Below are 12,538 nucleotides of genomic sequence, written 5' to 3'. Positions count from 1 at the left end.
CTGACAAGTTCCCAGGTGATGCTGATGCTGCTGTCCTGAGGATCGCAGTTTGGGGACCACTTCTTTAAACTGAAAGTCCATCAGTTTTCCTTCATCTGGCAGGCACAAGGATGGCTTCCACTGCCCTCTGCTGGCCAGACTATTAAATTTAGCTGTAATGTTTTCAGAGCAACTGAAAAGTACACAAAGTATAAGTTGGAAGGAAATAACTAGTACTTCTCTGAGAACCAAACCAGCCTAAAAACAGAAATCATAATTGTTTGTTGCTTCAGAGTATACTTTAAAAAGTATTCACGGGAATTATCTTAGTTGATCCTTGCAACAATCCTGTGAAGTTGCAAGGATCTGGCATTTTCATTTTACAAATGAGGAAAAGAAGCCCATCGTCAGATCAGTAATGACAGACCCCCTGACAGAGGGAACTTGTTAAAAGTAGGATTTATTCACCCTCCAACTAAGAAAAGTAGAGGTTTGTCCTCATGAAGGCCAAAGAGAAGGGAATGGGGAGGAGGAGGATGAATAGCAGATCTATCACATGCAAGAGAGCTACCTGATTCCACAAGCCTGGGAAAGCCTGCAAGGCCGAATGGCTGGATCCTTTCTCCAGCTGGGCTACATGGAGCTGACTCTTTGTCCTGGGCACCCTTTATCTCGATTTCCTGTTTCAGTAGTTAGACTTCAATGTCCATAGAATCACCTAGGGAGCTTGTTACAAGTGAAGGACTCAGGGGCCCACCACCATGGTTCTGCTTCAGTACCTAAGGATCTGCATTTTAAGATGTACGTCTCCCCCAGGAATCCCAGTACCGGAGGTCCAGGGTCCACACTTTGGGAACTACTAGTTCTTGCAAAAAGATCTCTTGACAGCCCATCACCAGCAAGGAACAATTATTTGCCTGTGACAGTATTCCTTTCCAGCCCCTCTTAGGTTTCTCTGCTTCCTTCCCCCATAATATCCTATTGGATGATAGCCAATGCTAAGATTCAACCTCCAACTCCTTTATTTACCCTCTCCAAGCCTCAGTTTTCTCAAATGAGGTAATCACTACCTCACTGGGCTGCAGTGAGGATTAAATGAGAAGGTATCATGCATAGTTCCTGACATTCAAAAAGTGTCCAATAAACATGAGTTCATGGATCTTGCCTTCTGATTTCTAGCTCCTCAGAAAGTATCAGTGGCTAAGCTGGCCTCTTTTGTATTCCTACAGGTTTTTAAACAATGGTCCTGAGGAGGACCAGGGGATAATCCAGGTGATGACTTCCCCCAGACTCATTCCCCTGTGGAAGGATTTTAAATACCTTATAAATGACATGATACATAAAAGCAAGGTAATGTATATGTAGAACATAAACATGTTATTGGCCTCTATCTAAAGAGTTATGAGCACTTCAGAGGAGCATAGATCCTCTATACAGGAAGCAGGCAGGGGAGATGATAAAGACAACTGTCCCCTTAGTAGAAAGTGGGCCATCAACTTCCAAATGAGTCTAGAGACCTCTTGCAAGGACATTTTGATGGTGAGAGGTTAACACTTTGAAGCATTTCAGAAGAACCAACCCTCTGGGAAGAGAGATTTTTCTAAAAGAGAATGGAGAAGGCACCAGAGAGAACATCTGCCAACCTCAGCTTTGCTATGGCTGGCTCTGTGTAAAAGGATCCCAGGTGCATGTTTCATAGCACATGCTCTATCACAGTGGGATAATACACACACACACACACACACACATACATATAGTGTGTGTGTCTATATATAAAGTGTGTATATATATATGTGTGTGTGTATATATATAAAATGTGTATATATATATGTGTGTGTATGTATGTGTGTGTGTATATATATATATATATATATATATATACACACATAAAAAATCTTCCTCTGTCAAACTTAAAGGCCAGATAGGGTGTCCTAAAAGTCTTACTTAGTGCAGTTTCAGGCTTTAATAAAGCTGCACTGACTTTTGGGATACTGTGTTACTTTACATGTGGGCATATGGCAGTGCACTTGCCTTTGTAATGTGTTAAATGTGTCTTTTATGACATATGTACCTTTTAGACAGGAGGGAGAATGTTAGAGGACATGTTGGGAAGAACATCAATTTTCCCCTGTGCTCACACCATAAAATTTGCCCATATAGGCCCTATAGCGGTTTGGTTTGCTTTTGTGTTGGGGGTTTTGTTACATGCTTGTGAAGTATAGTGTCCCACAGGTGATAAATTGTTCATGTGTGGGAGCCACAGGAGTGATCCTTGGGGCTGAGGTGTAACTTTGAGAACTGCTTCAATTGTGACTTGCATGAGAATATATTTAGCGCATATGTGTTCCTGGTCTCTTAGTTTATGCCATGCCTCTCCCCAGCAAACTTTAGATGACCCAAAGACTGATGTAGTTGTGTTGAGTGACCGGTCCCAGATCCTGTTCAAAGAGTCTCGCCATCCTCAAAATATGCCACTTATATGCTATTACTTCAGTGATGCCCACTTCTTTGCTTCCCTCTCGTGGGTGACAACAAGCACAAAAGAAATACAGGTAAAACTACCCAGCCTTTCTTCTTAGCCCATTCTACAGGGGCCATGCCCATGTAAGTTTTGACCGTAGATTAACCCAGGAAGATATACCCCTTTAATGAAAGTGACCTGGATCCAGGATTCCCTGTTCATCCTTTCTCCAATTACAGTCTCTGTGTTGAACAGATTTTATGGTTCTCCTAAAGTAGGCCAAGGTTAGGGAAAGAGTCCCAGGTTTCCTGCTTCTACAATATTTCCAACTCCCAAAACCACGGGGTAAAATCACTCTAGAGTCTTCCAGTTTCTCCTTAGCAAGAGAAAAATAGCTGAATATTCTGCCCTTTCTTCTTCTATCTTTTCTAGGCAGTTCCCATCTTTTTCTCTTCTAGGCTGTGGTATGGATGAAGAGCAAAACTGAGGACATGGTGGAGAAGAGAACATTCTCCATGACCGAACGACTGCCGCCCATCCAGTCCATGGTTCACACAGGTTCCTTTCATATCCTCGTGGTCTACTGTGGTGACCTGCTCCTACGGCTCTTTGGGGACCACTTTCAGTCATTCAAACCCCTGGGTATAGTGCCCTGCCGCTTTAACATCAGCTGCCTCTGCTATGACCCAGAAATGAAGATGCTTCTGTCGGGAATCCTGGGGGCAGTGGTCACCTGGATCATGGAGCGGAGTGGCAAGGGTCTCCAAATAGCCCACGTGGTTTCCATGCCTGGTGATGAGCTTGTCCACAACATCATGTTGAACGGCCCCAATGGCTCCCTTGTAGCCCTGTGTGAGACTGTGGTGAGGGTCCTAGAGCGCCAGGGCCATGGCCGGCTGGCAGAGGTGAAGAGGTTCCCTTCCACCACCAGTGGCTCCTCAATCACCTGCTGCTTCACCTGTTTTGAGCAGGGCTTTCTCTATGCAGGAAACAGGACTGGGGAAATCCAAGTGTGGAGCCTCAATCAGGGCCACGCACTCCACAGTTTCAAGGCCCATTTCTCATCGGTGATATGTATCCGCAGCCGGCCAGAAGCCCACACCCTGCTAACAGCCGGCCAAGAAGGCCTAATCAAGGAGTGGAACCTGACTTCAGGGAGTCTGCTGCGGCAGCTAGAACTTGGCGAGGAACTGTGTCAACTCCAGTTTATTGATAGCACTACTTTCTCCTGCCAGACTACCCATTCTTTCTCCTTGCGCAGTCTGCCCTGCTTCTATAACCTTTTCAATGTCTGTGGCTCTGCTCCCCAGCAGATACGTCGGGTCCGCTGTGGCAATAACAGGTTCCGGATCCTGTGCGCTACTGAGGATGGCTTGTTGCGCTTTTTGTCCCCACTAACAGGGAATCTTCTGGTTATCACCTGGCCCTTCTCAATCCTGGACCAGGCTGTGGATTGGGCCTATGACCCAGATAAAGAGGAGCTCTTTGTAGCAACCGGCAGCTCAGATGTGCTGGTATTTGACACAACCCGCTGCCCTTGCCCAGCCAAGTATCTTATATGCACCTCACCAGATTCTCAGGACTTGGTACAATGCCTGGCTTATGGGCATTTCCACCTGGGTCGGGGTCTAGAAGGACTAATGTTCTCTGGACACCAGAGTGGTGTGATCAGAGTGCTTTCCCAGCACAGCTGTGCCCAAATAGAGAAATTCATGCACTTTGGGGCTGTATTAGCACTCTCTACACTGCCTGGAGGGCTTTCTGGTTGCCAAGAAAACTCTTTGCTCTGTTCCTATGGAATGGATGACTATGTACACCTATCAGAAGCTGTGCTTGAAGGGGTGAGAGTGCAGCTGCAGCCCCTCGCCAGCATTCTCAGCAGCTGTCATCTAACACACTTGATACTCTTGCCCAAGTCTGTGGGTGCCATCACAGAGACTAACTGCCTGCGTCTCTGGAATTTCCATGACTTTCTGTCCTCTGGGTCACGGGAAGGCTCAACGTTCATTGAGACATTGCCTCTGCACCAGTGCACCATCACATCTTTTGATGTCTGCCTATCCTTGAGTCTTTTTGTCACGGGTGGCAGTGATGGCTCTGTCCGGATCTGGAACTTCCATGGTAGACTTACAGCCATGCTGGACTCATCATTGCACTTTGGCCCACTCTGCTTTGCAAATGACCGGGGTGACCTGCTTGTCACTTTCAACCAGAGTCTTTATCTGGTGTCCTGTTTAAAACTGCTTCCCTCAGCCCTGCTGTCTCGCCTTTCCCTTATGGGTATGACAGATGAAGTGCTAGAAGTTCCTAAGCCTTTCATACCAAGCTTCTTCTTCTCCTTTGAGACCATGTTTGTGCCCAAGTATATCTACTTTGGACAAGGGCAACAGCAATTAGTGGGTCTGGAGAACCTTGTCAATAATCGGGCCATCGCCTTTGATCATAATGTGCCACATGTCATAGAAGAAGATGAGCAAGGGAGCCCTGTGTTACTGTCTTCCTTCAGACACGATTCCTTGTATAAGGAAGCTGATTGGACGCAGGTGAAAAAACCTCCTCATTCCCATTATGTGCTTCCTCCCCAGCTACAGCTGACTACCTGGGATGGACTCAACCCTTACCGGATACTGCGATACTACTTTGGTCATGGGCAGAAATGGCTCTTGGCTCCTGATTGCTACATCCCTAACTCAGTGATTCGTGCCCGTCTTTGGCCACAGGGCAGCCCAATATACCTACAGTGCAACCTGCATTCACCCATGCGGGAGCTGGAATGGGACAAGTCTCAACAATTCTTCTTCTGGCACGGTAGAGCAAGAGCTATAAGTGATGTAGGAGAATATGCACATGAAAAGGAGGATGAAGACTTCCTTGAAGTAAGAGCGTCAAAGGATATAACTTACAATGTTCTTACAGACTCAGCAAACTGCAGTTGGCTGGGAAGAAAGATGAGTGAAATAGCTATCAATAGCCTGATAGAGACAATTCTCAATATTATGATCCATGCTTCTCCACTGAAGTACCAGTGCTGTATTGGTGCACTAGGGCAAATCTTTGCCTCTTACCAGGTGTCTCCACTCCTGCGCGCTGAAACAGCCCATCGTCTGTTGGATGATACAACCAATTCCAATCCACTGATCCGAGAGCTAGCCTGGGAAGGGCTGAAGCGTCTAGGAATGATTACGCATCTCTTTGCTGTGCCTCTGGCCCAAAGACTAATGGACAAAGATGAAAGAGTGAGGAATAAGGCCCTGAGCCTCATGGCTGAGACTGGAATCCACTCTAAGACCTCACTCTTAAACTTGATCCAGAACCAAGATACTTTCCGGGAGATGCAGTAAGTTCTTTGTGCCTTCCTCAGTTCTTTACTAGCTTCTGATTTTCTTCTTCCCCTTTCCCATTTTTCCCTTCTCTGCCTTCACTGTCTCGTCATTTCTGTTCATTAGCTCTTCCTATCCTTTTTCCTTGTTCCTAGTCTTTTTCCATTCCTAGACTATCCTGATGATCCCCTAACTGCTCACTCCTTTCTCCATTTCTTCTCCTATTCCTGTTTGTCCCCTACCTCTTCAAGTGCCCCTTTTTCACCCTCTTCTCCTACCCTTGAAGGCCCCATACAGGTCACGCCATGCATTACCATCTTGCCTTCCTGGACTTTTTCTTTCTTCTTCGCCATTCTTTACCTCTGCATACGCTGTCCCTGTTGGTCATGTTGTCAAGTCCCCTGCCTGTTGCATAGCTGTTCTTTCCTTCTCATTCTCCCTCTTGTCCCTGATTCAGCATGGTCCTTCTTCTCCTTTGACTTTCATAGGCAGGAAATGATTGGGGAAGAAACCCTGGACCATCTGCTGGGAATGCGGGCCACAGATCTCCAAATCCTTCATACCCAAGTGGAGCAGCGATTGAATGAAAACCTGATCTTATCGCTGGGTGATGAAAAGCCTACTTTTTCTTTAGATGTCTCAGGGGCTTCTGAACTTACCGCCCTTTCCAACCAACTTGATACAGCTCCTGAAGAACCTGAAGTTGCCTACAAGCCCAGCAAAGGCCAAAGACGGGGCCGAGTAGGAGGCAGAAAGCATAGTATGTATGGGGTGATCTGGTTAATGCCTCAGGGTCCCCAAGAGGCAGGGTAGTTAAGGCTAACATGGGTCAAGAGGTATCAGATAGGAACAGAGATAAGTGGGAAGATCCTTTCACAGAAAAGAACCTTCCTAGGAAGAATCCACCCAAATTCAGAGAGACTCCAAAACCTATGTCTGTAAGACTTGACAGAGGTGGGCGGGGATGGGGAGGGAGGAGGGAAGGCACTGGGAATAAAGCAAGGAGAATGCCTTTTTTTAAAAAAAGGCCTCAGCCCCCTCTGTTGCGACATCTGTTATGGCAGTTCCTCTTAGCTCATACCAGATTTTGGGAAGGGTTTCATTTAAGCCTCCCATGCTTCCCTTATCTACATCTCCTGATTCTCCCTATAGCCCATAAATTTTTGCAGAGCCTCAAGAAGATGAAAGAGACTGGCACAGAGCCAGGTCCCTTAGAGGGTGAAGGTGATCAGAGTGAAGCTGCACCAACTGAGGGGGAGGAGTTTAGGTCTTCAACCTCCAGTATACTAAAGATTTCAAAAGGTGATGAAAAAGAGCCTCCAGGGATAGATGCCTCAAAGGATCATGTTGCATTGACCCTGAAGATGCTGAGGAAGATACGTGACAAAAGAGGCAGGAAAGCAACACTTCAGAAACCCATAAAGAGGCGCAAAAGGAAGACAATAGACACTGAAGTTACAGTTGAGGACCCTCCATATCCTATAAGGAGAGAATCAGTTGTGAAGCTGGTGAAAGTTAGAGGGCGGGGTGCCTCTGGAGCTCCTGGCCACAGGACTACCCCTGGAGATGGCTCATCATGGCGGGACAATCTATGTCATCTTATGACCCTGAGGATATCTGGTTCCCAGACAAAAATGTCAGAAGCTCTAAACACTGAGCTAGTGACCATGGCTCAGGAGGTGCTGGCAGATCGACAGCCCAGCTGGGAGCTCTTTCAGGAGATCTGCCCCCTGTTGAAGAAAGAAAGTAAGGAACTGCTTGAGGACCTTGACTGGGATGTAGCCTGGCCAGAGGAGAAACCAGTTTTTCCTCATGGAGGAGCAATTAGAGAGGACATGGTGATCAGAGACAAGGAAGAGGAGACAAAAGAGGAGCAAGAGCGAAAGAAAGAAAGGGATGTGCAGGACTTGTGGGAAATCCAGGTGATTCCAAAAAAAGGCAAGAAAAAGAAAGTTGTTTTTTTAGAACCAGACGTAACCAAGGGAAAACGAATATCAAAGAAAGAAGAGAAGAAACCCTCTAAGAAGCCTTCTAAGCAGGAGGGGAAAGCAGTCCAGCAGGAAAAAAAAGTGGATAAAAAAGAGAGGAAAAAAACCAAAGAAGAGGAGAGGGACGTGAGTCAGGAAGTGGGGGAAAAGGCCAAATTAGAGGAGAAAGTGGTTGAGCAAGAAGGAAGACCAGTTAAGAAAGAGACAAAGCTGTCTTGGCAGGAGTGGAAGAAGTCCTGGGATCAGTGGAAACAGGCCTACAGAGAGACGAGGATATCCTGGGATGAATGGAAGAAAACCTGGGAAAGCAGGCATCTTCAGGAAGAGGAGAAGCTCCATGAGGAGGAAGAAAAGCTGTTCCCAGATGAGGAAGAGATGGAGAGGGACAAGAGAAAGCAGACATGGGATGAATGGTCACAGATCTGGGAAAAGATGTCAGCCAGAGCCAGGGAGCAAATGTTGGAGGATGAGGAGGAAGTGACCCTGGAGGAAGAATTGTCTCAGGAGTGGGAAGGAGAAGAAGCAGCAGCAGCAGCAGAAGAAGGAGAAGAGCTGATGACAGAAGAGCAGAGACAGATCCACCAGGAATATAAACAGGCACAGGCTGAGAGGAAACGGGCCCAAGTTGAAATAAAACGAGCCCAAGAAAAGAGGAAGCTGGCAGAAGAAGTAGAGAAGCTAGCACAGGAAGAGAGAAAACTGGCTCAGGAAGAGAGAAAAATGGCCAGAGACTATGAGAAACTGGCCCAGAAAGACAGGAAAATGGTCCAGGCAGAGAGGAAGTTTATCCAGAATGAGGAAAAACAAGCCCAAAGAGAGGAGATGCTAACCCAGGAAGCAGAGGAGTTGGCCCAGCGAAGGAAGAAACTGGCCATGAAATTGGAGAAACTGGCTCAAGAAGAAGAGAAAATAGCAAAGAAAGGAGGGAAGCTAGCTGAGGTAAAAAATATATTGGTCCAGAAATTGGAAAAACTGGCCCAGAAGGAGCAAGATCTAGCATGGCAAGAAAAGGAACTAGCCCAGGAATTGGAGGACCTGGAATGGGAAGAGGAGGAACTGAATCAGGAAGAGGAGGAACTGGTCAATGAAGAGGAGAGACTGGATCAGGAGGAGACAACATTGGCCTCTCAAGAGGAGAAGCTGAATGTGGAAGAGAAAGAAGTGGTCCAAGAAGAAGAACTGCTGATCCAGGAAGAGGAGAAACTGGTCCAGGACAAGGAAACACTGGCTGAGGAAAAGGAAAGACTTGGCCAGAAAAGGGAGCAATTGATGGAGAATAAGCAAAAGTTGGCCCAGGAAGAAGAGCTGCTGATCCAGGAAGAGAAGAAACTGGCTCAGGACAATGTAAAATTTCCTGAAGAAGAGGAAAGACTTGGCCAGAAAAGGGAGCAACTGATGGAGAATAAGCAGAAATTGGCCCAAGAAGAAGAGCTACTGATCCAGGATGAGAAGAAACTGACCCAGGGCATGGAAACACTGCCTGGTGAGGAGGCAAGACTTGTCCAGAAAAGGGAACAATTGATAAAGAATAAGCAAAAACTGGCCCAGGAAAGGAATAAATTGGTCCAGAACAAGGAAGCACTCCCCAAAACCAAGGAGATACTAACCTGGAGGCAGAAGACTCTGGCTCAGGAGGAGAATCTGGCTCAGGAGAAGGTGAAACTGGCTCAGAGGAAAGAAAATTTAATCCAGCTCAAAGAAAGCCTCATCCAGAAGAGAAAGAAATCAGACCAAGAAAAGGAGAAACTGGACATGTACAAGAAGAGACTGGTTCAGATAGAGAAAAAGCTGATGGAGGAAAAGGAGAAACTTTTCCAGAAGAAGGAGAAATTGGCTGCTATAGAGGAAAAACTGACCCAATTAGAGGAAAGCCTGGCTGAGAAACAGCACCAAATAGCCCAGGACAAAATGAAATTAGCTATGGAAAAGAGGGTGATATTCCAAGGACTGAAACAGCTCAGAGCTGACTGGTCTATTACTAAGGAAGAAAAGGCATTGGGCATGGAAATAAAGAAATTGGCCTGGGAGAAGGTGAGACTGGCTGTGCGAAAGGAAACTCTCTTTAAAAAAGAGACTCAAGAAACTTCAAGACAGGGAAGACCAACTAAGGATGAACTAGAACTAATTAAGAGGAAATTGTCACTAGAGGAAAAGATACTGGTCTATGAAGATAGGATACTGGCCACAGAGCAAACAGACATTACCAAAGGAAAACTGGAGTTTACTAGAGGAGGGAGAGTATGTGCCCAGGAAGAAAGGAAGCTAGCCAAATTAATAAGGAAGTTGGCTAAAGAAAGCAAGGGCATTTCCAAGGAACGATTAAAAGTAAGCAGCAAAATCTTAAAGATACTTCAAGGCCTTATCAAAAAAGAAAGGAAACTAACCCAGGAAGAAATAGAGATGACAAAGTTAAAGAGGTCATTCTTTACTAAGGAAAAGGAATTGAACAAGGTACAGAATGAACTTGATGCCAAGGAGTGGGATTTTTCTGAGGAACAACCAGAAATTGCCACAGATGAGAAGAAACTGGCTAAGAGGCAGAGAAAACTGGCCAAGGAAATGAGAAGATTGATAAAGAAAGAGAAAAAGATGACTGAGGAGGAAAGCAGATTGGCCAGGCAACAGAGAGAAGTCATACAGGAAGAAGAGGAGGATGAAATAACGGAGAAAGAAGAGGCAAAGCCATTCCTTAAACAAAGGTCACGAAAGAGAAAAATGCTAAAGAGAGTTGGTTTGCAACAGGAAGAGTTTCTCAGTCAAGAGGATGAGGTGAAAAGTGTGAAAAGTGAAGAGAGCTTTTCTGAAGAAATGGAAAGCTTGTTAGATGAAATAGAGCGAGAGAGTTTGTCTGAAGAGCAGGAGCAGGAGGAAGAGGAGGAAATGGAAGAGGAGGAGGAAGAGGAAGGGAAGGAGAAGAAGAAGAAAAAGAAAATAAAGAAGGTGCAGGAGGAGGAAGAGGAGGAGGAAGTGTTTGAGAAGGAGGAAAGCATGAGTGAGGAAGAGATGGAACGTTTGAGTGAGAAAGAGGGGGAGGAAGAGGAGAGAAGCTCATTGGAAGAAAAGGTAGACAAGAAGAAAGAGATCTTTAAAAAAGAAAAACTATTTAAGTTACCAGGAGAAAGAAAAAAGGACTTAAAAGGAAGAGAAGCAGTCCCTTCTATTGAGAAAAGAATCCCCGAGGTCAAAGGCAGTGCTATAAAACTTGAAGTTCTGAAAAGCCCTTCCAAGCAACTGATCTCAGTAGTTCTGGGGAGGGAAGAGAAGATACCAGTGCCAGGGTCAACTAAACAAATATCCTGGGAAGATAAGGCCACAGTACTTGAGACGTCCAGGGTATTCCCAGGGACAGGGTTTATGGATAAACAAGAAGAACTGTTGAAGAAATATAAGCCCATACCTCTACAAGTTTTGGATACAGCTTTGGAGTCCCAAAAGCCTGACTTAAAGACCCCATATTTATCCCACCTATTGAAGAAGACCATGGAAGCTCATAAACTCCAAGGCAAACACCTAGGGGCCAAGTGGCAGTGGCTTCTGCAGCGTCATCCATCTCTGAAGGGACAGACTGAGGTACAATTACCTGTGTCCAAAATCCTGGCTGAGGAAATATATGCAGACGTCAGTCTCTCAGATGTAGAGTGGATCCACCATGTCCTAGAACAGATGGAGGCAGGAGAACAGCTTTCTAGGGATAGTTTCCACAGATTGTGCCAGCTTCTCAAAGACCTCACTGCAAAGGAAAACTTAGAGTGGATGCATCTGGCCAAACTTGAAGCCATTGTGTACCGTCACAAGCAGAACCTGGAATCACGAAGCACAAGTATCTCAAAACCCAGTAAGGAGCCCATGGGTCCAAAATACCTGAAAGTGATCCCTCCTATAAAAGGAAAGGAAAAGGAAAGCTGGCTAAAACCTTTGGCTGTCTTCACACCGAAGTCCCCATTAGCTACCAAAATGATTCCAGACCTGAAGGCTATAAATTGGCATCTTCTAGGAGAGCCTTACAGGAGTGTGCGGGCAGAGCAGATATCCACTGCTCGCAAGGAGATGGAGAGGCAACACCATTATCCTCCAACAAGAGACATTTTCACAGGTGCCCTTGACCCCGTGGAAAAACAAACCCTAGCACTGATGTTTCAAAAGGACTTCTGGGCTTTTAAGGATAAGGGCAGGTTTGCCAAATTGCCCAAGTTGGAAAAGAAGGCACAGCCCATCTCTAAAAAAAAGGACAAGGTGCCTCTATGGGAGACATTTGTGGCAATGTACCATGTTTTGCAGATGTTGCAGGAGCGATACGTGAACGACAGTGCTGCTTGGATGGAACAGTTCTACCGTCTCATGGACCTGTACCAACTTAAGTCCCCCCGAATCCAGAGGCTACTACAGGAACTGCTACTGAGAGGGGAACCCCAGTCCCAAAAGATCATTTACAAAGAGGCCCTAAAGACCATGGAGCTAGTTCCTGGGGAGCGGTTGTTCTACCACCTGTTCTGTGGTGGCTGTCACACCCCTAAAGGTCCTCTGGAGTTCCAGGAGGTGGTTCCCCTCCCAGGGAAGAACAGTGTACGTACCATGCTCCCTATGGGCATTGCCCAGTATGGGATCTTAGAACTTGCCTGGAAGAGCCTGCCGCAAGCTGATTTACACCTCACCAAGGAATTGCCCTACATCGTTGCTCCTACCCCCTAATTTGGGACTGAAGGGGCAGAACTTTTCATTCCCACCTGGAGAAAGGCCTTGTCACCAGAATCTAGAACTTTATCCCTAGGGCCCGCACAGAGGTAGAGCCA

General features: G+C 46.2%; 1 protein-coding gene across 1 annotated transcript; it reads left to right on the top strand.

The window, feature by feature from the left end:
• The first annotated feature begins 1,254 nt into the window (after positions 1–1,254).
• On the top strand, positions 1,255–12,464 carry WDR87 (WD repeat domain 87). Its single transcript, XM_024132364.1, has 8 exons — positions 1,255–1,329; positions 2,361–2,531; positions 2,899–5,777; positions 6,249–6,520; positions 6,913–8,828; positions 8,940–9,178; positions 9,213–9,231; positions 9,324–12,464. Exons 1-8 carry the CDS (start codon positions 1,255–1,257, stop codon positions 12,435–12,437), a joined length of 8,685 nt encoding a protein of 2,894 aa, XP_023988132.1. The 3' UTR covers positions 12,438–12,464.
• Positions 12,465–12,538: the final 74 nt, after the last annotated feature.

Source organism: Physeter macrocephalus, chromosome 17 (genome assembly GCF_002837175.3).
Source record: "Physeter macrocephalus isolate SW-GA chromosome 17, ASM283717v5, whole genome shotgun sequence".
Classification (NCBI taxonomy): domain Eukaryota; kingdom Metazoa; phylum Chordata; class Mammalia; order Artiodactyla; family Physeteridae; genus Physeter; species Physeter macrocephalus.
This window is presented reverse-complemented; position numbering and strand designations above follow the sequence as displayed.